The sequence below is a fragment of the Hippoglossus stenolepis genome, chromosome 6 (genome assembly GCF_022539355.2).
Source record: "Hippoglossus stenolepis isolate QCI-W04-F060 chromosome 6, HSTE1.2, whole genome shotgun sequence".
Classification (NCBI taxonomy): Eukaryota; Metazoa; Chordata; class Actinopteri; order Pleuronectiformes; family Pleuronectidae; genus Hippoglossus; species Hippoglossus stenolepis.
In genome coordinates, this window is record NC_061488.1 from 20,385,772 (window position 1) to 20,412,221 (window position 26,450).

The 26,450-nt window shown below is 40.0% G+C and overlaps 2 protein-coding genes across 2 annotated transcripts; both read right to left on the reverse strand.

Annotated features, from left to right (window-relative positions):
- Positions 1-1,296: 1,296 nt before the first annotated feature.
- Positions 1,297-19,118, reverse strand: atp13a2 (ATPase cation transporting 13A2). The gene is made up of 30 exons (XM_035160160.2): positions 19,091-19,118; positions 18,436-18,563; positions 14,601-14,674; positions 13,479-13,646; positions 12,672-12,730; positions 12,489-12,555; positions 12,325-12,404; positions 12,046-12,123; positions 11,887-11,956; positions 11,659-11,793; positions 11,498-11,564; positions 10,600-10,731; positions 10,054-10,215; positions 8,664-8,774; positions 8,419-8,465; positions 8,099-8,287; positions 7,812-8,018; positions 6,758-6,868; positions 6,394-6,550; positions 6,033-6,144; positions 5,802-5,926; positions 5,493-5,671; positions 5,029-5,121; positions 4,795-4,874; positions 4,240-4,392; positions 4,030-4,126; positions 3,196-3,419; positions 2,892-3,043; positions 2,573-2,745; positions 1,297-1,517 (listed from the first exon to the last, which is right to left on the reverse strand). Exons 2-30 carry the CDS (start codon positions 18,446-18,448, stop codon positions 1,350-1,352), a joined length of 3,483 nt encoding a protein of 1,160 aa, XP_035016051.1. The 5' UTR covers positions 18,449-18,563; positions 19,091-19,118; the 3' UTR covers positions 1,297-1,349.
- A 2,683-nt stretch (positions 19,119-21,801) lies between these two features.
- On the reverse strand, positions 21,802-25,937 carry LOC118111651 (succinate dehydrogenase [ubiquinone] iron-sulfur subunit, mitochondrial). Its single transcript, XM_035160434.2, has 8 exons — positions 25,747-25,937; positions 24,160-24,293; positions 23,966-24,051; positions 23,727-23,863; positions 23,414-23,530; positions 23,067-23,168; positions 22,271-22,393; positions 21,802-22,181 (listed from the first exon to the last, which is right to left on the reverse strand). Exons 1-8 carry the CDS (start codon positions 25,810-25,812, stop codon positions 22,101-22,103), a joined length of 846 nt encoding a protein of 281 aa, XP_035016325.1. The 5' UTR covers positions 25,813-25,937; the 3' UTR covers positions 21,802-22,100.
- Between the last annotated feature and the right edge of the window lie 513 nt (positions 25,938-26,450).

The following is a 26,450-nucleotide window of genomic DNA, read 5'->3' on the forward strand; positions in this document are numbered from 1 at the left end:
GTCTTTACTTTGCGGTTGTTGATTTTTATTAGGGTAGTTCAAGAAAGTGAATATATTTGAGGGAGATTTCACGATCCTGGTTAAGAGATTTTTAGTTGAGGAAGTCTAGCAGGAGACAGACTGGTCCGGCTGAGCTCTGAGTGAGAACACAAACTGCCTGTAAATACTGATTTAATAAAATGATTTGCCAAAAAACTATCTGCTGCATGTGGTGATGCTTGCTCTTTAAAGGAGTTTCATTTCTGTAGTTGAAAGTAGTGCCAGTGGATCCATGTCTGGTGTTACTGCTGATATTTAGAAAATCTTTTGAAAAACTACTCACCAACTACTCTGGGAATGAAACAGAAATCTCAACCCACACAACTAAAACCAGAACTATACCCAGACAGGAGGTGAGAGAAAATATATATGGTTTGGGTAGCATGACCCTTTTATATACAACATGCAAACCAACCATTAAAGTCTACTAATAATCACAATGATCATTGATTGGAAATATGAACAAAATTCAAGACACACTGTGGTATAAATACATAAAAATAGTTTTTAGAGGTAAACACAACTTTGCATTGTTGGTCAAATTGTGGTTGCAGCTCAGACCTCTGCACCGTTGATCGACTCTGCTGACCGACAGTCAACTCTCTCTTACTGCCAACATTACTGCAACAACGCGCTCCTGTAGATACATCAGGAGAATACGTCCCCTTCTCACTCAGGAGGCGGCATAGGTTCTGGTCCAGGCTCTGGTCATCTCACACCTGCAACTCCCTCCTGGCTGGTCTGCCTGCTAGTGCCATCCGACCTCTGCAGCTCATCCAGAATGCAGCAGCTCGACTGGTCTTTAACCTACTTAAATTCACTCATGCTCCTCCGCTCCCTTCACTGGTTACCAGTGGCTGCCTGCATCCATTTCAAAACACTAGTACTTGTGTACCGTGCTGTGAACGGTACACAAGTACTAGTGTTTCGGGTCCAGTCTACATCCAGGACATGGTCAAACCTTACACCCCAGCCCGTCCACTCCGCTCTTCATCTGCCAATCGGCTTGCTGCTCCCTCACTGCGAGCTAGCCACTCAACAAAATCACAGCTGTTTGCTGTCCTGGCTCCTTAATGGCGGAACGAGCTCCCCATTGACATCAGGACAGCAGAAAGTCTACAGATCTTCTGCTGGAGACTAAAGTCTCTTCCGACTATACCTTGAAGAAATTTGTATTTTGTTGTTCTGGGTTTGTACCCTCATGGTTGAATGCACTTATTGTAAGTCGCTTTGGATACAAGCATCAGGTAAATGAAATGTAATGTACAAATTTATTGACTGTCAAGTGTCCATCAGAGGGGAAGCGGATGCTAGGACAAGCAGATGAGTGTGTCATCTGTGGGAAACAGTGTCTGATTGAGGGGCGGCCATGATGGCGAGTTAGACAGGAGGATGTGCAGACGTTTGTAATGTTTCTTGGACGGACGCCACCCACGCAGCAACCGAAGACAGTTCAGGAGACCCAAGTCAATCAGCACCTGGATGAAGATAAAACAGTAAATGTACAGTTAAGGGCTTCGGTACCATAGAGACAATCCATCAAGAGTTTATTTGTTACTGGTGCAAATAAACAATGAACCTTTTTTTTTACTACAGATATTTTAACTTGTCAGAGCCTGGACTTATGGAGCCGATACCAATGTAAAACAGGAGTAAAACATGTTTGATACCAATAAATATTCAAACAAATATTAGGAAATGTTTCCTAAGATGTCGCTATGTAACCTTAATGACTAAGAAATGTAATTGAGGCTTGATATTTTATAGTTTAGCCATAAACAGATTTTCATAAAAAGGCTCTGCTCTTTTAGGTGGTGCTGGAAAACTCAGACGTTTGCGCGGGGAAAACTAATCTAATCATTTCCTTTTATATATAAATTATATAACAGATTTTCCATGACACAAGAAAAGGAGTATGACGGTACAAGGAAATAGCTTATACACTCACAAGACAAACCAGTGGAACATGGCGTGGGTGGGGGGTTTCTATATGAAACAATGTGACCATAGGAACATTTGTATGCAAGTGATGTTACCCCAACACAAACTGGGCTCCATCACATAAATACACTTTTTTAAAAAGGTAGAAATTCCTTACACAGAAAAGACACGACCAGGCCTGAAACACTGAATCCGGCCAAGACACAATTTTATTAGAAAAAGAGGAGGGCATGTTGTGAGCCCCCCTTTCCGCTTAAAGAGGTTCAGGAAATTCTCCAGTTAATTATTTAAGTTTAAAAATTAAAAGTGTTTTGTTGCCAGGTATGTTACCTATCTCTAAACACTGAACAAACATGAACCTTAGTGTGTATCAAGTAACAATTACAACAAAAAGTGTCATAGATCCTAATGTTCAGGAGGATAGAAGATCACTCATGGAAAAAGCAAGAAGCACCTTAACCTTATAATGGTATCTATAAATGTGAATCTGGAATGATGAACTCTGAGGAAGTTCTAACTGGGGGAAGCAGACTACAGTGGGAGACATGGTGTTGAAGACAACAATCGTCAAAAGTTTCACGACCACACTCACCTCCACAACAAAACAGACGAGGAAGTTGAGAGCAGCCACAGCGACGATAAGCATTTTGTAGTTCATATCAGAGATGTCGTACAGTGACAGTAGGTGGCCAACCCAAGGCCCAGGGTGCAACACCAGCCAAGTCATCACGGAGAAGAGGGTGATGAGCAGACAGAGGAAGATCACTGGGAATATGAGATGGAAAAAAAAATCTATTCGTTTTTCATTATAGTCACATTATATTTGATTATCCAATTTTTTGGCACTGCTCTGAACACACACCCTTCCAACCCCCCAAAACCCTCCTGTTTGCTCATTACTGATGACTCACCATTGTAGTAGAGAGGTTTTTTGTGGGGGTAGCCCTTTGTGACCACCACAGCCATGATGATGTACTGGAAACCAGACAAAGCAAACACACTGGTGTCCTCCATGTTGGGTAGATTGTCTATTCCGAACACTGTTGAGTTGAGTGGGATATACCTAAAATGATACAACAGATTTGTGTACAGATTTGTATAAACATAATTTGTGAACAGGATTCTCATTTTTTCCTAAATCTGAGACGGTTGATAAGGAAAAATGTTTTGTTTGAATGTTCTGATGGGAAATAAAAACAACTTTTTTCAACTGACCAGTCCTGTGTGGTGGTGATGAAGAGTGCAGCCAGCTGGCCCAGGATGATCATGCAGCTGTGGATGAAGAGGCTGCCGAGGACGGGCAGGGCCATAAGGTTGGCTGGGGGTCTGCAGGGATGCAGCTGGTTGCTGGGGCCCCCTTTTCCCATCACGATGGCCAGAGTGGTCACCAGAGCAATGTCAAAGTACAGGAACTGCAGGTCAGCCACAGATGTGTTCATCTGGACAAACACAGTAAGAAGTTACATGTTACAAGGTCCGCTAACCCTGCCTACTGAGAACTGCATGCCTGTCGCGGGAACGCGCACAGTTACAGCTGAAATCACTGATATTATGACAAGGTCTGATGGAAAAATGTGGCCTTGTCTACACTGCTGCTGATATTTGTCTGAACAGGTATTTTCCCCTCAGTTTTCAAAAAAGTTTTCTCTGCCCACACAACCTTTGATTTACGAAATATTTATGTCGAGACAAGAACACAAAAATTACTACAAACGCTCCGGCAAGCATGCCAGACCAGTAGGTGGCGTATTCATCAAAAATCTGTCAGCCAAAACAACTTGCTCGAACAAGTCATCACCTTTGGTAGTTCCATTCCTCCCGAGTATCAAACTGGGCAGTGATCCAACACACTAAACTGTCTAGTGGGGCTGTATTTGTTATGTGTGTTGTTGTTTTTTCGCAGGCCAAAACAGAATTTTTCTTGTAGTGCGATGTTTTTTCAGTGTTTTGTGTCAGATCAGTAATCTGCTGATCCAAGTTTTGGCGGACCCACCAGGACCTGAGCAGAGAAACATGGCTGCTTCCACAGTGAGGATTGCTGCTACTCACTGTGTGAAGGATGAGGACGGAGCAGAACTGAATGAGGCTGTACAGGGCCATGTATCTGAAGAGACCGAAGGAGGTGACCAGAGAACACCGGCCCTCTCTGCAGAGACAAGAAGCCAAAATGTGTTGTTATTTCTTACACTAAAGATACTGTACCACAAACATCACGAGTTATGTTGGTTTTCAAAGAAGTCATCAGCAACACTTCCTCACCTGATGAGCAGCGGCACACAGCTGATGTTTTCGTTTCTGGAAGTGAAAGGTGAAGCAATCGAGGCTTCGGCTTCAGACAAGGAAACCCCCACATCAGCAGCTCTCAGGGCTCCACAGTCATTGGCCCCGTCCCCACACATGCCCACCCGGTAGCTGCAGTAACAGAAGAGGAGCATTATAAATTCAGTAAGAGCTGGTGTCTTATTTAAAGTCAGGTAATAGCGAATTAGTGTTTGCCACAGTGGCATGTCACGGACATAATGGAGTATGATTGTTTTTCTACAGTGGCTTTAGTATTCAGACAACAGAAATGTGTACATGCTGTGTTGTAAATTCAGTTTTAAATAAATACAATTGCATTTTTTTGCTCATCAATCAACACCTAATAAACATGACAGAGTAAAAACATGTTTTTACATTTTCTTTTTTTATAAAAAAAAATCATTAATAATTACTGCAATAACTTGTGATCATCTGCATCCTGCTAGCTTTAATTACTCTTAGGGGTTGTCTATGACTTGATTGGAGTAAACTGTTCATGATGTTTGAACTCACTCTAGATTCTGCAGCTCCTTCACCAGCTGGGTTTTCTGGTCAGGAGTCATGCGTGCAAATACTGTGGTTCGCATCAAAACCTGAAAAGCCGGCACATCAAGACAAAGTAGAGTAATGTCTTTGTTTTGACCAAACTATAATGTAATTTAATCATTCTTCAGGTCACAGCTTGGCCAATGCTTAGCACGGCCCATTCTCAGAATATTTCTGCTAGGATTACACATCTTACATTACCTTTGGCAAATACTCCGGGAAGTGGTCACAAAGCGCAGCAAAGGACTTGCCATTAATTGCCAAGTGATAACCAGACCCCCCTTGGTACAGGCCCTGAGAGGAGAGGGAAGAATATCAGTAACAGCAACTAAAATTCATCCTGACAGTATAAAAACACAAGTTATGATTGTGGTTTTATGTGCTAATGAGACAACTCCTTAATTATCAAATATGAAAAAGCGGATTAGTAAAAACTGATTTCCAGAGTTTGGCCACTGAGGAAAAGACCTTGATTCCTACTCAGTCTGACATGATGAAGGTCATCCACTCTAACATTCATCACAGAGAAGCATAGTTATGGCTACAGTCAGGGACAGAAAGTCTCAAGAAAGTCCCATGAACAGTGATTCTTCCCAGATGCTGACAACTGTCTTAAACAGCGTGAGGACCAGTGCATCACAGTGTTGTGTCTGAGCAGGACTAACCCAAGTGTTGATCTCTACTGAGATTTGTGCAGCAGTTGTCACATCGTCTTCCAGGGTGAACCTTAGGGTGGGCATGGACTGGGCAGTTTGGGGGGTGGCATTGACGAATATCACCCTGTCGTCAGATCCCACCATCCGGCAGCTTTTTGCTACATTTACTGCTGTTAAAATATTGTCACCTGTGTGGACAAAACATAATGATCAATACAAAAGAAATCATATGTAATTGAGGAAACAATAGTAAATATGTATAGTAATAACTTCATATCTTAAAAATGAGTATACTCTGAGTAACAGAATTTCTCTCACCAGTGACCATGACGCTGCGAAGTTGTGCCTGTCTCAGGATGTTGATAACATCGGCACTATCTGGCTTCACCAAGTTCTTCATCATTAGCAAACCCAAGAACTGCATGTCCTTCTCTACCTCCTCTCTGTGGAGAGACACAAGAGCATCAACACACAGCTCATCTTTTATTGCTTAAAGAAAGCAAATTAAAATGTCTATGAAGAAGCCAGAGATACAGACTGGGTTCTCACCGTTTAATGGTCCTCGGGTCAGTGTTGTTATCTAAGGGTTTATAGCCAAGTGCAAGAACCCTGAGGCCTTCACTGGAGAAGCTGCGTAGTTTACTGGAGAACTGTGCCGGCACTATAAACAGAAAGAATCTTATTGCATATAAATGTCACATAAAAATAAAGACACAAAGAAAATATATTGCTATACTCTACATTTAGAGAAAGCTTGTTTGCTATTGATGATAAATGATTAAAATGTTGTACTAGTCTTCTATATATATTTAAGCTTTAAAAGGACTAGTTCACTTAAACATGAGAAGTAAAACATTTAGTAAGGATCTCACTTAAAGCTTATTTAGTTATTATTATTATAAAGTGTGACCTGTTTCTGCTCGACAGAGGCTCGCCACCATCTCAGGGGATCCTTTAATGAAAGCGAGGGCTGAGTGACCCCCACCGACCACAGTGACCACACTCATCCTCTGCTGGGCCGAGGAGAAGGGAAATCTCTGAACAAGAGCCACCGCCTCGCTGGTGGACTGAAAAATGAACAATAAAAAGGAAAGAGAAGAGAAAAAACTTTGCATAACTGAAAACTTTTAGTTTTAAATATTTCCTTGGACTATTAACAATACAAGTGTGAAGCTGAAAAAATGAACAGTTATTGAGATATGTGTTTGTTCACTTGAGTAACACATAACTCCCAATTGTTGAGTTTATAGGGGACTGTTGCTGGGGACACTCACTGTTCCTTGAGCTTGGAGCTGTTGAGTCGGAGGTCTCATAACAGCCAAAACTTTGTAGCCTCCAAACTCTGCATCCAGCACCTTCCCATCTCCCTCAGGCTCCTGGTGGGTCTGGAAATTATACAAAAATACTGATGTTTAATAATGTTATAATGGAAATTGGCTGTGAGAAGAGATTTCACAATAAGAAAATGAACCGTTTGAAGAGTGCAAAATCATGACGTGTTTTTTATTATGTCCCAGAGGTGTGAACAAGAGGGAAACTTTAAAAGCTTTATTATGTTTAAACGGAAAAAGGAAATTGTGTTTTTACATTTTTTTGTGAGATTTCAATTTTTGTTAATTGTCAAACCTCAATTCTGTTGTAGTACTGACAAAATGTGTTTGTAGCACCGACTATCCAAAATGAACAATTGCGCAAAAGCTGGCATTAAAGAAACACTATGCATTGTTTTTTTTACCTTAAAATAGCAGCTTCAATATTAGTTTAATGGTACATCGACTTAAAATAGGGTGAATGGTGCTGCTTAAAAACCAGCTCCTCACCCTAAACGCTTGTTCTTGCATGTTTATGTAACTTTAGCAATCAGGTACAATCTCCAGCAAGAAGTAGTCCAGTGGGACTATACACAGTTAGAGCTCCAGGACACAGATTGAGTTTTTTCTCTATGTGAAAACTACATTATCAGACACGGAGCCTGACAGAATCAATCACAATGTGTGGCTGCAGAGGGCATGTTGCTCAGTAAGAGTTTACATAGTGTTTCTTTAAATGTCTGGTTAGATTCAATGTCTTCATGGTCACTTAATGGTTTTCCAGTTATACATTTAGGCAACATTCTTGAACTGCTCCTCATCTTTAGACCCTAACATTTGCTTCTTTCATTAAATGATGAATTCGTTTCACTAAATGAAACTTTTATTTTGTAATTGTAACCAAAATGTATAGTTCATTACTGGAGTATTACTAGCAAAGACAGTTATTGTATGCAAACTGTTATCTAAAGCCTTCAAATGATATCCAGTAAATAATATGAGCTTTGCCCTATCATACCCAACCAGTGGACTCAACCATCTTGAGCTCCAGAGGGTCTCCAATGGGCTGACCTTGCATCAGCGTCACAGTATGACAGCAGGCCAGGCCTGAGAGCATGGGCCCTGGGGCCAGGAATCTGGGTTCTGGGACCAGCTCTGAGAAACCGGATGGTCCCCCCTCCATCACTCCCCACACATCCAGGCCCTCCTCCGTGAGAGTTCCTGTCTGATAAAAAAAAAATCACACTGATGCCATGACTGTTCTCAACATACACAGTAAACTTCAGTTGATGGATTCATCCTCACCTTGTCAAAGCAAAAGATGGAGACCTTGCCACAGACATTAATGCGAGGTGGACTAATGCAGAAGATGCCCTGTTTCTTCAGTCTTTGCTGGGCGTAGATGGTGCCAGCGGTGATGGCCGCAGGCAGAGCAGGAGGCACTGCAATGGTCACGATATCCAGGCACCTGATCACTAAATACCCCCAAGACACCTAAACACAGATCACAAGTCAGTGACATCACATTATTTGTTGTTCTCGTCCAGTAAAAAAATTATCACAATTTACTGTCAAATAAAGACAGACAAGAAAACTGTTTACAGTCCATTGTAGCTTACACTTACATTGGCTCTGAAGAGGACCACGAAGTTGTAAATGGTGCCAATAAAAGCTGAAACAGAGGAGAACAATGTTGATTTTTTTTTATTAATGTTCAATAAACGTTTGGTCAAAGGCTTGAAATAAATAAACTGGGAAATTCAGCTGCAGAGTTGCTTGTTCTTTTAATTGCACATGTTATTACAGTTACCTTTAACTCTTTCCTTCATTCTTGAAACAAAATTAATCAAGTTGCTATTAAAGTTCTTACCCAAAAAGCCCAAAATGAGCAGGAATTTAATAGCATCTTGGTAGAAGCGGAAGTTGATTGGCTGAGGATACAAAATGGAGCTGACCAGGTTTCCTTTGGCTGTGAAAAACCCTGAGGATGAGAGAGAAGACAGACAAATGTTACCTCTAGAAGAGGTCCTACCAAACAAGGAGGCTGGGGCCGTGGCCACAGAAGATGTGAAACTGCCTGAGACTACTGTAAAGAAACATGAGGGAAATTTGAGTGGAGAGGAAGTGATACTATATTAAATGAAGTCTCCCATGGGAAGGATTCAACAGCTTTTCTGAAAGTTGAAACTAAGATTGATAGTCTCTTCTGTCAGAACCAATTGAGAAACTTGAGTCTAATCATCGAGAGGTCAGCAGACCTGGTATTGACATCTGTCCTGAGTAATCCGATCACAAGTGGTCAGCGCTAAGTACAGGTCTCAGATATTCTCAGATGTCCTGGGACACATGTGGCCACATTCTTTTCACTGTATGAATGCAAATGTGTCCTGGGCAAATATGAGGAACAGCCTACCCAGCTGGTGACCTCTGACCCAGTACAGGCTCACAATCAATTAAAACAGTTTTACGCTTCTCAGAGTCCATCGTTATATTGTTTGTTGCCACAATATCAACACTGATCCCCACATAAGGATTGATAATTTATTCTAATTCTTAGCAGAACTGCATGCTGTGTATTTCTCACTCTCTCACTCATGCTGACACACACACCTAAACATTGTCAGCTGACACACCAGTAAACTCAGACTGGGTGAAAACAACATTTGGTCTGCGTGAACCCAAATGACATGTGTGATTGTTTGCATACAGAAAGGGGGAAAGTGAGAAGTGGTCACAATTTATTGCCAAGTGTGAACTAACTACTTTTTTGTAATCTGATCTCAGAGGACAGCTGTTAATACCAGGTCTGATTTGCGCCTCCAGAGCTTAAAGTGTGTAATATAGAGTTCTGACAACCATTTTGATTATAGTTCCTTCCTCATAATTCATTTGCAAAGCTGATTTCTTTAAACATTTTGAAACAACAATTGTTCTCATTAATGCTTCTTTAATCAATATCTCCTTGTTTCCTGCCTTTTTTTGGCATATTACTGCCACCTGTTGATAAGTAGAACAAGAAAGCAGCAGCAGGCATGTATAAAGCATGATCCGCGAGCATGTCTGACTTCATGTGTGTGTAAGAGACGACAAAATAATGCCCCACTAATAAAAACATTGCTCCATAGCGTTACTAGTGGCCAAACACTCACCAAAGTTCATTTAACCTAAAAAATAATGGCCACTAAATTATATACGGTTTAACCAGTAACTGATATCTCACTAAAACGTTACTGCCTCAGGTCATCAGTTTCACTACTCACCAGTGCTCGTCACCACAGCAATAGCACCTCCACTTCCCGCCCTGCCACCTTTGGCCTGAATGAGCTGGGTACCACAGAAGAGTGTGTGTCTGCGCTCAGTCTCTGAGCTGTACCTTCCCTCACCAGCCGGCAGTGGGGTTTTTAGCACCGGGACACTTTCACCTTGACACAGAGACAGATGACAGGTTCATACACCAGTAACATGACCAGTTGATTTTGCAACAGTTACTGTATGCTTTTACTTTTGTTGCAGAAAAGAACAAGACATTTCTAAATAAATCCCAAGCACAGAACGAAAACTGCAACACTCAAGCAAAGTAAAAAAAAAAAAGTCAGGTGAAACTATTTTATAAAGCGATTTTCTCCTCAATAACAGAATTTATATTTGTTTAGTTACTGTGTGATTTCTGAAAGAGTGTCAGGGGCCTAGTGGTTAGAGGAGAAAATGAACACAAAGAGGAGAAAATGATCTTATATCTGAAGTTATAAAACATAGTGGCTCCAGTTATATTGTGCCTGGTGCTGGCGTTGAGGGTTGATGATCACCTGTGAGCATGCTCTCGTTCACCAGACACTCCCCAGCCAGCAGGGCAGCATCACATGGAAGCAGCAAACCTTCCTGAGGGATGATTAAACAGTCCCCGGGGACCAGCTCCACTGAGCTCACACACTCCTCCACTGAGAAACATACAACTTAGAATTAATGTCCTTTTAGAGAGTTCTGGATTTAATACAGAATGACTGGGCAGAAACCTGATTCATCCCCTGGCTCAGCTCATGTTAAAAAGAGAGCTAGAACAAATATGGATGTGTTGATATGACTGTATGTTTGTTTTGGAGGATAAAGTTTGTCGTGCTGTTGAACTGTAAAGCAGCATGTTAAAACATATCTCATATAGAAACTGACAACTGAATCTCAGAGATAATTCTGATAGAACACCTGAAATTCTACTTCAAACTTTCAGTACTGAGGAAAGGGGGAACTAAAACATTAGTGGTTCAAGGTGCAACTACATACCAGCTATTACTGTCTAACATCTAAAACAACACCTGGAACAGTGTCAGTTAACAAATCAAAGCAAATTATCGTTATTATTATTATTATTATTATTATTATTATTATATGAAGCCAGCGTTTCCAACAGAATTCCTTAAATCTTTGGTAGTAGCAAGGGTGTATGTGCGCACATACAAAGGTCACCCTCATGTGCAATAGATTCGGAGGGACAGGTACACAGACTAGAGAGTGAAAGACAAGTTCTCGCACAAGAGAGAAAACTACATTGATACCTCTTGCAGGTTCGCACTGCAGCTGAAACTGAGGTCTGACTGTCTGCATGCCAAGTAACTTTATGGACGATAACACAATGACCCTAAATAAACAGCCATATCCACACGCATCATTTTTTGAAACAAGAATTTGACATGCAAAATTTACACTCACCTCCGGAGTTTCTGCGTATCGTAACATTTGTGACTAACTGGGCCATGTTGTGAAGAGTGATGCTTTGCTGTGGGGTAAGGTAGCATAACATTCATATACTTCATATTAGCATTAAAAACATATAAATAATAATCATATTAAGTATTCCACTAGAGACTCACCTTACGCGTCTCATAAAGAGAGATGCTGATAGAGAGAATGGATAACAATAAAATACACATGGCGTAGTAATAATAATCGTCAATCATCCACAGGGTGATACTGAAGAATTGGAACACATAGAAAGGGTTGAGGACCTAAAGAAGCAGATAGAGAGCAAGAGACAATATTTATATTTTGAATAAAATACTTTTTCAAACCATCTGAAAAAGAAGGGATTTCCATCTCACCTCCTCAAACAGCAATTTTATATAAGGTTTCACAGGCACATCAATAAGGTTGGACCCATAAATGAGTCTCCTGAAAGAATTCATGTTGTGTCACTAGTCAGCAGTTTCCAATGAGATTAAACAACCTGCTCATTTCTCCATTTGTGCAGCTCTACCTACCTGAAGCTCTGCTCCAGGTGGCTCAGGCCCTTTTGGAAGTCATACAGGTCCTTGCAGGTCCAGTCCTCATTGAGGACACTGCAGACAAAGATGGAAATGCTCAACATTGTTGTGGAAAAACAACAATGGCTGAAGCAAAAATTGTCTATGTTTACTATTTTCTAGAGTTGAATTTAACTGAAATCGTCAATGTCAAGCATCTGAGAATTTCCACCCAAATATGCAGCATGAATCCAGTTTCCCTTTCTCTCTGTGTTTCTGCTTTTCCTGTTTCAATACCTAACACGAAAGAAAGCTCCCTTCCTGTCCAGCCAGACGTAGCGCAGCCCTTCAAACAGGTAGTAGCGTAGCAGCGTTTTCTGTAACATGATAGAGGGAAATATCAGTCTGGGAGAGAAGAACACGCTCCACTTTATTCTGAAAAACACACGCTTGTTCCTTACCTTCTCCTGGTACAGCTGAGCTGTATCTCTCCACTCAGTGACCTCGTGCTCTCCCAACAACTCCAAACTAAATGGGAAAAACATGACGTAATTAACAGTTAAACCTGTTACTCAGATTCAGTCAATGCATTGTGATGAGAGGCTGAAGATGATGCTGTCAGAGAATAGAAACATGAAGCTAACCTGTCATCCTCCATCTCCTCTGTAAGGACATCCACGACATGCTGCTGACCAAAAATGTCCTGAGGGAGAAGAGTATATAAATGTGTCTGTGAGAGCTGGAAACAAGGCACTGACCAACCAAGATAGCAAGCAGAAAAAACATGCTACAGACACAGTCCCTTTTTCCTTCTGGTACTAACATCTATGTTGGGTGATTAGACGTCATTAGAAAGAGAGAGATTTAAAGCAAAGTGTAAAACCAAGTCACAGATAAAATATATTCTTCATATTCGGAGGAAGATTTGAATCCTCATTTCCATGAACACGTATGAATCAAACAGATGGTAGGCAAATAAATATAATAACACTACATATGAGATATGTAATATATTTTGAACGCAAACCTTTCAAATTGAAGCTGGTAATTTCCCAATTTCTTTTCTTCATACAAAAACTACAAGTACACAGTGTTTTCTGTGTAATTTATATGTTGCCAGTGTGGAAAGAAATCTGCAACAGCATTACTGGAAACTAAAACTCATCATCTTCTTCTTTCAAGGTTGGAGCAGTACTTAAAATGAAGATGACATTCACCCACAACATTTAAATATACAGTATTACTACACAGACTGGACTGAGAAACTAACAATTCAGAGCATGTTTTATAACAGATAGGACTGCTCAGTCTAATCATTTATGACCAGGCTTCATCTATTAGGGGCCTTAATGCAGGAAAATGTGGGACAATGTGACTCGCAGGTGAGGTGCAAGTCAAATCTAGACAAACGTAGGATCTGTGGTAATAACAGAAGTATTATATTTTCTCACTCTTATTAGCAGAACATGAGCTAAAGCCAGAGGGCAGGAGCTGCAGCGTGCGAGGACGCCGAGCCGTGGGCGCCAGTGGATCACTATTAAGAGGACACCCAAGGACAGCACGGCAGCCAGGTGACACATCCACACCCGCCAGCGCACAAACTTATACCCCTGGATGTCCTGGTAAGGAAAAGGAGTCAGACAGTCCATTCAGATTCAAACAGCGTTTCAGTTCAGAGTGAAAAGGTTATTTCCATAGACCTGTTAGCATATCAGCTCACATGTTACATGATAAAAAAAAAACTACTGCCTCAAGCCAGATTTGAGCAGTGGCTTGTTTGCTTTTAACAGTAAGACACCTAACGTTTAAAACCACTGGTTCTTGTCTTTATATAGAACAAGGTTATGTATACTTCTCTATAGATCTGCAGGTGATGGGTGTCAGTGGAAGCTTTCACACCACATCAGACAAACACATCACCATAACTGGGTTTTTTTTTTCATTTCCATCTGTCAGCTGTGATTCTTCAATTGCATTTTCTGTATCTCTCCGTTTGTCTTGCCTTTTGACAAATTTTTTGTCTTCAATAAATAACAGTTTAACAGCTTAGAATTACTTCAGCCGTTCCCTTTATAACTGTGCAAACATTCTGCTGCCCTGAAGCCACGCCACTGCCTCTGACGTGAACAGTGAGAACCAAGGTTTCTGTCGCTGAGAAGGGAACGGAGGACTTCTCATTAATTACACTGATATGGCATCACCCTGTGTAATGTTTACAATGCACATAATTGACATTCGGTCTAGTAATGAAAGTAACTGTGTGCTGTTGAACCTAGTCCACACATGCAAAAAGATTGATCGGATATCTAACATCTCTTAACACCAAAATTTGACGTGCAAGTTTTATAAATGCAGTTAAACCCACAAAAAGAAAAAGTCAATAGACTCCTTTAACAAAAATGATTCTCATCCAAATCTTACCCTATCACATCATCATGAAAGAGATTATTTCACACATAAACCAGCCCCCTACAAAAAGAACGATGAGCCGTTCTTTTGAGCGGCTCTTGGAAAGGAATGGAGCCATAGGATGCAACTCCTTTCAAAGAGCCAAATCTCCCATCTCAACTTACCATGTCGTCAGGGGAGAGAAGGCGGTCTCGTGGACTGGGTGAGGGGAGTCCGGTCTGCGGCTCCACCACACTACCTACAAAACAAGTTTAAGGGTCGTTAACATCAACCGTCCCTCTGATACAACACTTACATAAACCAGGAAGCACAACACACCTACTGAGTCAATATTGAAACGGATGGCTAAGCTCTAGTTTTATCAAAGCTGCAAGCTGTTTCAGATCATGTCTTATATATGAACTTTATGATAAAGGAAAATGGAGGTGAACTCATTCTTTGTCATCTGTGTTGTCAGACAACCATTTAACTTTACAGCACTACATTGATGCTCTAGGTCAGTGTGGTTAAAACAGTAGTAGTTTCATTGAAAAACTTCATGTAAAAGAAACAAATGCAATGAAAGTATGTACTGCTGTACAGATGGTTTGCATTTCGAGTTTTTAGTATAATTCACTTTTATCAAATTGATAATAGTGTTATGCAGAGCTGATGTCTTTATCTCTAAACCTTGAACAAGTGATTCTTTTCATTGCATATTATTAGTTTTTATCTGGTTGGTTTATTTTTAATATATAAATAAAAGCCATAAAGACTAAAGTAGGTAAAAAAAAAAACTGTGTCTTCATCTATCTGCTTGTGATGCAGGTCAAGTGAGCTCATACAGAAATGTCCAGAGTAACTGGTGGATTTAAAGAGACACACACACACACACACACACACACACACACACACACACACACACACACACACACACACAGTATATATGTCATAAAGTGTTGTTCGTTTGCCTTGTTCTTGCTTCTCATTAACTGTGTCGATAACTCAGGAGATAAAATGAAGTGAAGTCCGGTGGTAAAGCTCGTAGCACTTCCGGTTCCAAAGAAAGTACATGTTCATGTCCGAACACTCAGGAGGAAAAACCTGAACTCAACATCAACACGACACCGCCGGTTTAAAATAAATATATTCCAGAAAGGTTGAAGTTATCTGGAGGATAAATGTCAGGGCAGAACTTTGTATCTACAGTCACTGGAGCCGCCGCTGCGGCTGAGACTCAACCTGCGGTTCTTCTACTGCTCCTCCAACTTCTGTCTCTCACCTGAGAACAGCGCCCCCTGCGTCTCATGCCTGACACACGCCTGATGAGTACCTGCCAAATAGTGCTCCACCACTAACTGAAAACTGACTTCAGTGAGCTGCGTTGTCACCTTAAAGACTTTTAAACTGATGGAAGGGCCTGGATTGGATACAATCTAGGAAATGAGGCAACGTTATGATAATGCATATTTGGAAAGTCATACTTTCTTAAGATTACAGTCTAACATCCAAATATTAAAAAGTATTATTAGATATAGACACAAATCAGAAACAACAAGATTGCTTATAATCAAGTAGTTTAAATGTCTCAAACACTCCTTTGTGATTATGTGATTGTTCCCCAACAACATTACAATTTCACAAACACATGGATTTATAATAACCACTGACATAAAGTTCAGTGTGTGTACAAGTTGTGATACAGGTAAATCAGCTGTAGACATACTGTATATACAAACTGTGTAATGCATATTTAAAACACTGCACTATCACTTTTTTTGTAACACAAGTAACACAACCAGCTCTGACAATGAATAAACCAACGTACACAGCTTGTCAACAAAGAAATGTGGAAAGAAAAGGCATTTACTGTCCTAAAATGTACAGGGTGTATAAAAACAGAGATGGATGGTGATGGTATAAGATCCATGTCAGTTTGTTTAATCTGACAGGAGAGGTAGCCACTTAGTATAGTTCAATACACTCCTTATCATCAATAAATATTGTAATATAAAAGCTCTATTTTTTGTAAAGGACACAATGTCTGTTCATATGCTTAATTTTTGTATTTACGTCATAACCTGCTGGTACTTGTTGTGCTAGATAGACATGAAGCCACACAGTACATTAACTGTTTCATCTGTTTTGTTATTGTGCACATGATTGAACTGAGTCAAGTGGAGGTTTATGGAGGCTGAGTAATGCTGCATTCACATGCTCCTTTGACTCTACTATTCCCCGAACTGGGAGGTTGTTCCTCAGATTTGGGTGATGTTCATGTGCTTTTAGTGGAAATGATACGGAGGCTACAAAATAAAAAGATGTGTTGTATTTTATTTCTCAGAACAAGTTGAGAACAAGTTTTTTTATTTTTTTTTATATGACTTGTTATCAGAGTGAATAAATACTCTCACAACATGGACAGCGATAAACCGTTCCATCCTATCATTAGAAATTAAATGTTGGTTAAAATTTTCTAAGAAACCATGTTTAATTAATTAAATTAAACACAATTAGCTAACAATATCCAACATTTACTTTTTTCTGCCATTTTCTGCATATATGAGGTAAAAAAAAAAACTACTTTTGACTTTCCAGGTTGTTACGATTTGAGGGGTTGTTCGTGTGAATTATTTTACTTTTCAGATTATGCCAACATCACTCGAATGCAATTTTCTACAGCATATTATTGGTAATCCCTATAAAATGTTGATTAATACGTTCGCCATTTGCTGTGCCAGATTATTTGGAACACACCAAAACACACATGAATCTGCTCACTGGTCCACATGACATGTACACATCTTTTGCTTTTGTATTGATACTACTGTTGCTTTTTTGTTCTTGTTATTATTATTTGGCTTAACACGTTATTGTTAATATGATGACACTCATAGGTAGTCATATTATTTTCTTTTCAACAAAATTTAGAAATAGGCTGCAAAATAAGCCTACTGGGTTTTCTGCCTCCCCCTGCACTATTTATTATTTGTCATTTTTCTGTGTTTTTTTATTTAATTGGTTTTAAATTTAAAAAAAATCTAAATGACTTATTTGAAACCACTTGTATTTGACAGTAATCCACCCCATGCACAGCAGCAAGTGTATTGTTAATGTATTTTAAATTTCAACTGGTTTCGAGTAACCAGTTCATTCACATACCACATCTAAATAGACCCAGAGTCCGGACATCAGCATAATGGAGCTTTAAGTTACCCTTTGTCCCAGGCATCAATCAATACCCCTGTTGAAATCCACAAGCAATTATCATGCATTTCAAAATAAGACTTTATGAGCCCTGCTCTGTTCAATGAGCAGATCTGATCAAGCTGGAGAAAATCTGTTTCAGTTTCATCCTAAATATAACACTATTAAACCAAATAAAACTTTCTGTGTCGTCAAAAAAGGGAAATGACTTAGAACAGATACGAAGACATGAGCTAGTCATCTGAGCTGAGGATGCAAAAAACATGTCCCCTACACACTCATCTGTTTGGTGTGTGGCTCTGTTAAATCCTAGTGTGTGTGACTGTGTTACATTTGTCATGGCAGCAAAAGTAAAGATAAATAAGAGAAGCACTTAAACAAGTAGTGACAGCTGCAACATACATGTACTGACTGCAGACTGATAGATCCTGGACACTTCTCAGACAGATATACTCACGTAAAACATTTGAGATCTGCTCTCCTGTCAATACTTCTATATTGAGAATATATCACATGACTGTGTATGGACAGCCTGATGTGTTGTGAAGGGTTTGAAGCATCAGTTCACCCTCAGCTCTTAAACAAACCTTTATATATATGTTAACACTGGAGGTTGCTGAGTTATAAAGAAGAGTAGTAAGAGGAAGTGGAAGTTTTAATTTCCCTCTGTGAACTGTTATCAACTCGAACACAGGACAGGTTGTTCAGAGCCTTTTTTAGCCAAATGTTAGCAAACACATCTGTGTAGCTCAAAGGTTATTTCGCGTTTTTGTGGATGAAACGGCTCGTGAGCAGAGATTTGAATGATCTTACCACGTCTGTCCATGTTTGTGGTCACGACGGCAGCCTCCACATTATCCTGTTGTGTGAATGAGAAGCTTCTTCTTCACACTGAGCTTCTGAGAAACATGTATCTGTCCCGATCTGTGAAGTACTCCTCTCTACGGAAAGCCAAGGAGACCAAAACAGTCACAAGCGCGCCCACGTGTGGAGACACCACCAGGCTGATCAACATTTTGTCACTGATCCATTCAGCTGCTTTTTGAACTGTGTCCAAGGATTATATGTTGTGTAAATCGAATCTTAGTGTTAGATATGACTGTAATCATTAAAAAATGTATGTTTGCGAATTATAGCATTGACTTTATCATGAACCCAATTATTCTGGATGGTAAAATTCACATCCATAATTGGATCTGAAATGTATCCATTTATTTTACCTCAAAGAATGCCTGTAGGTAGAGAACGTATTTACAATATAGCCAAGTACAGAAAATACACAAGAAATTAAGAAGTGAACACATGAAGAAAAAGTATAATTTGCCAAATAGCAAAACAAACGCAAAAGTAAAAGCCTTAGGAATATACACACAACATAAAATTGTCTGGAGGTAAAATTAAGTGAGATTTTAAAAAACTAGGGCTGCGAGCAGCACTATGCAGACCCGAGCACTTGCGATATCGGGACCTGATGCGGCCGCCGGGGGGGGCGAACAGGGACCGGGCGAAACAGCTCCGTGTTGCATGCGTTTTGTGCATCACGGGAAGGATAAACATGTCACTTCCTGCGTCTGTCACGCGGCGCTGGACCACCCCCACTAGTCACACAGTACGGTCCATGCCATCAAGTGTAGACCACTAGGGAAAAATTTAATGTAAATCGAATTAAAGTTGTAAGACGAGGTTTACCTCCTTTTGGCAGTAGGTGGTGCTATCACTATCACTACATACAGACTAATAGATCTGTTCAGGTTAAAAACACTCTCTTGTCTCTCTTCGGACCGTATAAATCTTTTACCTTTGCAACAGTCGAAGACATCGAAGGAATCTGTGAGCACTGACACTGTGACATTAAAGCAAATTAGCATCAAAGTATAAAACATATCACTTCCATGACACACATTTTTAATAACTTTTAATCTCCTTAAAGTTGATCTGATGAAAGCTCTAGGAGGACCCAAAAATGGCCACTTAATTCAAAATGGCCGACTTCCTGTTCGGTCTAGCATATCGATCCAAGTGGGTTTTTGGTTCGTAATGAAATGACACTACCGATTTTTGTACATGTCGGTCAATCATGGCGCTAGGGCTGCTATTTAGGGGGCGCTATTCAGCTATTTTGCCATGCCTCTTCCTTAAAACCATATGAATGTCTTTGTTGAAAGTTGAAGCCACGCCACTAAAACGTTGTTCGACAAAAACTCACAGTTTCCATAAGACTTCATCGTCAATGTCTTGAGGCCCTTCTGACAACATTTGAGATGGTTGTAGTCAAAGGACGAGGAGGTGTACTTTAAAGTGGAAGAAGTCCAAAAAACCAGGGCACTGTGATTTTAAGTCATGATTTCTGAGTAGATGTCATCAGGCTGGAACTCTTGTCATGTATGTCCAGTTTGGAGTCAATTGGACCATGTATGTCCGAGATACAACGACCTTGTGTTTTGATGGTGATTCATCCAAATTTGAGGCCACGCCACGATCACACTGTGCGACGAAAACCTAAAATTTGAGTTAGTTTTAATCTCCAAGGAGTCAAGATGACACTCACTGAATTTGAAGTTGATCTGATAAAAGCTCTATGAGGAGTTCGTTAAAATACACAACGTGTAAAACGGCCAAAATGGCCACAAAATCCAAAATGGCCAACTTCCTGTTGCATTAATCAAATTTCGTGAAGATGGGTTAAACCAGACGGAATTGCTGCGTTTTAGGGGGCGCTGTTGAGCCATTTTGCCACGCCCATTTCGAATTACTCCAGAATACGTACATTTTCATTGGGCTTGACGCACCAGCGAAGTTTGATGAGTTTTCGAGTATATTCAAGCCGTCAATAATGCGATTAATTTTCCTGAATAATCAAACGAAAAGCAATAGCAATCCCAGTCTTCCCCATCTGCATGCCAAGGGGTCCTTATTTGACATTAACCTGGATATCAGTAATTTTTTAACACAACACTACCATGTATATGTTTTTTGAACCTACCATATTTTTTATGTTACTATTGCATGTTAATACTCAGGAATTCAGGATGAGGTGATCAGATGTCTCTTTGCTACTTAATCCAGTCAAGCAAACCTGCCTTTGTGTTTACATCTTGGAAATTTCTGTAGGAAGTTGGGAAGACTTTTTTGTTGTATGCCGGATATTATGTCTCAAATGGAGGCTCTATTACCGATTCAGTATATTTAAGAAAAAGATTAGAAACATTATCTTAGGACCAGCTCACCTGAATGGAATGCAGCCATCATTGTTGTTTTGTTGTGCTTTTCTTGCTTACAAAACATGTTATGCATTCACAGGCTGGGGGAAGAGGGCTCTTTTCACAGAAGACATTTTGTCATGTCACACTAAAAAGACACACATATAAAGTAATTGATAGCTAAATTAAATTTAGCTGCTCTGGCTTAATGTCACACTTGAACTTAGCAATTATTGATGTTATTAGCAATGCCTGTATTTTTTCTCCACTGTTAAAACTATAATTCCCACTGGGAAGGCAGCCTGGTATGTAACCACACAACTACATCTTCTCTCAAGGCTATATGATCGTACCTTGTTCTTATTGTGACAACATTATTGCTCTGACAACATTCAAATTGTCTTGCAATGACAAAGTAAGGTTTGTGGTATGATGTTGTAATTAGACAGCCCATTCATAATCTTTGAGATACGTTAGTGTCTTGTTATGATAGCTGTTCATTTTCATGTGGATCCATTTAATCCTTTCTACCCAGAGTCAGTTTGCAGTGGTGGCAGGTTGAAGCAGGGTAATCCAGACAACTCTCTCCAGCAACATCTTTCCCCTCGGGGACCCCAGGGCGTTCCAAGGGCCTCTCACCTGGTGGCTGTGCCCAGAAAACCTCCAATAGGAAAATCAGCTCAACCTGCAGAGCTCCTAATTTATTTACTCCTCTATCTATTTTAAGTGTAAACCCAGCCACCTTATAGAGGAAACTGATTTCTGCTCTATGTATTCACAATCCCATTCCATCACAGCTCATGACCATAGGTGAGGGTTGGTTTAAAGAAGAATTGGTACATTAGTGGGGCCTTTTGGACATAGAAACTGTCTCATTACATCCTTCAGTATTTTGTTTATTGTAATGTAATTTGCAAAGACAATTGACAAAGTGTACTGTGTTCTTTCCTCATTCAAAAACATAGGTTGGACTTCCATAATGAGCTCAGCACATCTTTAATGAACACATATACAAATATTTACAGCCTGAATAAGATATTTGTGAGTAATAACAGATCTTTTTTTCCCCCAATGCACACAAATAGCAGATATGTGGTCCATGTTCCATCACTCAAAATATTTAGCTTGAGACTCCATCACCTTTTTCTAACACTAACACTTTCCTGTTTCCTTCTGCCTCACAATCACACTCATTAAAATGATGAAAGGTGCTTTTCTGCTCTTCTCTTGTTAACTTATATTGAGGTATTCTTCGTGGATCTTTAGTGAGCATGGTTTTCACAATGCTGCTGCTTTCTTCTCTTTGTAAGTCGCCATCATTTTCTTGATCTCTGCAATGGCCTTTCCTGGGTTGAGTCCCTGTGGAGCAGTGTGTCAAACAGTGTGTCAAACAGACAAACTGAAATTCTATTAACTCTATATTACTGTATGTGTGTGTATATATATACCTTGGGACAAGTCTTAGTGCAGTTCATGATGGTGTGGCAGCGGTAGAGAGAGAAGGGGTCCTGAAGTTTAGACAGACGTTCCTCAGTGAATTCATCACGGGAGTCAATCATCCAACGATACGCCTGTGGGACAGTAACAGTGTGTTGTTTACTCCATCGGGAAAATATTATCAATTTAAATTAACCACATATCTAATATTCAGTTCATGACACAATATCATGTTAAACTCGTTACTAAAGTTGTGTTTGCCTGGACTGTAAATTGTGGAATATTGCCAATGTTACCTTCCAATATTTGATATGAACATAACAATTCTAGGTCAGAACTGGTAAAACTAATGAAAGCTGTGTTAGTTTTTCTAAACTGGTATTTTATTCTTGTAAACACATTTAAATAGTCTATTATTGGGACACAAATCTCATAGTTAAATGTGTCTTATGCTGCTTTCTGACATGCACTGAAATTATCCAGAGTCGGTTGCTCAGGCCATTCTCCGGAGATTTTTGTGCCAGCTCCCTAGAAAAATGTCCGGAGAATGTCCGAGTGAGCCCCTGTAAGAATACAGCAGGAAAATGGGAAGAATTCACTTCGGGCGAGTGGTTGATGATGTTTCCAACACACGATAAGATGCAAAACTGAAATAAAAAGCCCCAAAAACCTAACAAATGACCTTACAAAACAAACAGGATGTAAAAGAGTGTGTGAAATGCAAAGTCCGGAGAATTGTCAATTGTTGCACATTTTCCGGAGTTAGTGTCTGAAAAGATAGATGTTCTGAGACTGTCTTCAACCCACCTGCATCAGGACGGCAGGTCCCAGGTATTTGTCTCCGTTCCACCAGTAGCTGGGACAGCTGGTGCTGCAGCAAGCACAGAGGATGCATTCATAGAGGCCGTCCTGTTGGGTAAAGTACCACAGCTTACTCTGAGTCTCTGTGGTGTTTGACAACACGCCATAATGCTATCGTAACAAATGTGGTTCTGCTACATTTCCTTGTGAATGTAACACACCAGACAAGTGAATGAAAGACAGGTCAGCACATCTGTTATCTGCCAGGGCCAAGATATGACAACCTGCACAATGGCTGCCGAGGGGCGTGTAACCTTCTGTCTTTCTCACAGTAGAAAAGCTGGTTTATTCACCAGTTTTTGTCTGTCCTCCACCGACTGGAAATACTGCTCCTTCCCTTCTTGAGCTTCATCCTTCTTTTTCAGGTAGGGCTCAATGGATTTGTATTGCGCATAAAAGTTGCTCATATCCTGGTGGAAATTTTACAAAAAAAGTCATGACCGACATTCAAACATACAATGTTCTAAATATGAAATATTCCTTTTAAAATTCATGACATTTTTACACGTCAGTCGTCATTATGCTCTGATGTTAATGACAATCTGCTAGAGCAATTTCAAATATGCCCATTGAATATAACTCTGTTTCTCCTCTTGCAGTACTTACAGGCACCAGATCTTTGACCACATACATGTGTGGAAGTGGGTAAATCTTGGTTGGTTTGCTTGTGTTTGTGTCGATCTTATTAAGACACGCCAGCGTGTTGCCTCCATTAATGTTCATGGCACATGAGCCGCAAATACCTGAGGAAACACACAGTCAGTGGGTCACTGACATCTGAAACAAAGGGTCATGTCTCCATGTTTCATTTGCTTTTTTAAATGCAGGTGATTTTAGTTTCTTACCCTCACGGCACGAGCGTCTGAATGTGAGCGTGGGGTCCATCTCATTCTTAATCTTAATGAGGGCATCCAGAACCATTGGGCCACATCTGTATTAAGAGGAAGACGTCAATAAGTTATGACATGTGCTACACTATCATTAAAAAACTAAAATCCAGCTTAGTAATGTTCTAATAATAGACCTGGTCATGATTTACCTGTTTAGATCAATTTCATAAGTCTGCATTCGGGGTTTGTCTCCGGCGCTGTCGGGGTCCCAGCGGTAAATCTGGAACTTCTTGATTCTGGGTTCAGTAGCCGGAGCAGCTGCTGTCTGAACGCACCGCCCCATCTAGATCACAGATAATGAACAGAAGCCGTACATAAGACTCAAACCCAAGTATCAATTAAGAGTTATGTACAAAAAACATCACAATGTTACCACGCTGCAAGTCATACAAACTAACTCCACATCGACACAGCACCTACAGTCAAACACAAATATCCATATACTCTATACGGCTGCACATGTTGTATAATGTAAGAATTTGGACAAATTGCACAACCTTTATCATTAACAGTCTTGTAAAAAGAACTTCCATTTTTATTTTATATAGTATAAATATGTTATGAGATTTTATTGTAGCTTTTATTACTATAAATATGCAATTATTTATAATATTGTGTGTATTTCCTTATTATCACTCTACTTAATTTTTCTCCTTTCCCTGCTACTTCCTTGTGCTTCTGTGTAAATTGCTTCCTCTATGGAGGATAAATAAAGGTACATTACATATCATATCATATCTTATCTTAAGGCTAAAATTAAGCACATATCCTGTCACACTAGACTATTTTACTTGTAGTGTTACTTCAAATTATATAAACACCAATGACACTTAATTTCTATTGCTCATTTCTAAAAGAACCCAAAATGAAGTGACAAACACAAAAGAACAGCATGAGATCCGAATACCCAATTAATAAAATCTTTCTTTTGAAAGCTTTACAAAAAAACACATACAATCATTATTAAAAATCATGATGTTTAAAACGTCTGAAAATAAAACAGAATAATGGAGGCTCACTGTGATGACATTACTAAGTATTATTACACGTTATTATATGGCCAGTTATTGAGTAGAATCATAGACAATTTATATACACTGCGTCCTAGTGTATATAAATACTGTGTACTCTGTTTGCATAAGACGGTATTGAGTCTCCCCCTAGTGGTAGGTTGGATGAACTGGCATGACAGTGTTACATCACTGTGATATCTCTGATTACCTAACTGACTTTACAGGACAATGAAAGACGTACTTTAACACAATAAGATCGATATTTCTGCAAAAATGAAAGAAGTATAAAGATATTTAGGAGGCTTAACTGCTTAAATAAAAGATCCAGATCTGCTTCATCAGTCTTTAACATGAGGGAGGAGCTGCACCACAGCTCAGCTCATATCCAATGGAGAGGTTAGCTATTCAACAAGCATTGTGATGTATTCATTGTGGAATGTAAACGAACACTTCTATTAAATTACTTCACAGATCAGTGTGTTTGCTGTATGTCCTCTGGCATTCACACACACACACACACACACACACACGGGGTGTGGGAGCAGGGTGTGTTACCACAGGTCGTTCACAGTGTCACACACTCTTTTAGATGATGATACAGTGCAGTGTAGCCTACAATAAGATAGATGGTCCATACATTAACACTAGAACACCAGTTGTTAACACAACATTTCTCAGAGTTGCCATCAGGTATGAGTTTGTTGTGAATGATGTTGTACTCACCACCATGAAGCCACAGCTCCTGGCAACCAGAAGATTTCGACTCAGGGAGACACAGATCGCCGACATGTTGGAGACTGGATGTGTTTGTGTCACTAACACTGCCACAGGAACACAATACAGACACACACACACACTCACACACTCAGCTGCCTGTTGTCTATACTAACCTCTGTGACGTGAAGCCCCGCCCTCTGCCTGCGTCACCAACGTTGCCTTCACGATCTACCGCTGAGCTCACAACTAACACACATGTAGCCTGTAAACAACAGTTCTGCCGCCGGAGTGGAGCGACAGCTAAATTAAATCTGGTCATTAATATTGAACCAGTCATTTGTTTTATCACTATTTTTATAGAACTAGGTTGTAAATGAATACGTCGTCTATACGCGCATAGTGTCTGCTGTCCGACAGCACTTGAAGGCACCATATGTAAGAGTCTCTTTCACAACTCTCATTGCTGTGAACCAGGGTCAGTTACATACACATATACATCACTTAACATACAGTACCATGCTGTAAGTGTGATTCAGTAGCTGGGAAATGATCATACAAATTCTTTCTTATTTCCCAGTTGTTCTTATTTGATGACAGAACTTAATAGATAACGATAACAATAATAATATGCTGGCATGTTCCAGATTTGTATATGCTCTACAATGACCTCTGAGTTAAAATTTTACTCTCATTTCTTTGGAAAGCACTTC

Coding starts and splice junctions, on each gene's coding strand:
- atp13a2 (XM_035160160.2), bottom strand. Junction 12,731..13,478: donor CTCATGTTCTGCTAATAAGA/GTGAGAAAATAT, acceptor CTTCTCCCTCAG/GACATTTTTGGTCAGCAGCA. Junction 1,518..2,572: donor TCGTCTGTTTTGTTGTGGAG/GTGAGTGTGGTC, acceptor ATCTTCATCCAG/GTGCTGATTGACTTGGGTCT.
- LOC118111651 (XM_035160434.2), bottom strand. CDS start 25,812: ATGTCGGCGATCTGTGTCTCCCTGAGTCGAAATCTTCTGGTTGCCAGG. Junction 24,294..25,746: donor GGAGCTGTGGCTTCATGGTG/GTGAGTACAACA, acceptor TCTGTGATCTAG/ATGGGGCGGTGCGTTCAGAC. Junction 22,182..22,270: donor GCACTAAGACTTGTCCCAAG/GTATATATATAC, acceptor ACTGCTCCACAG/GGACTCAACCCAGGAAAGGC.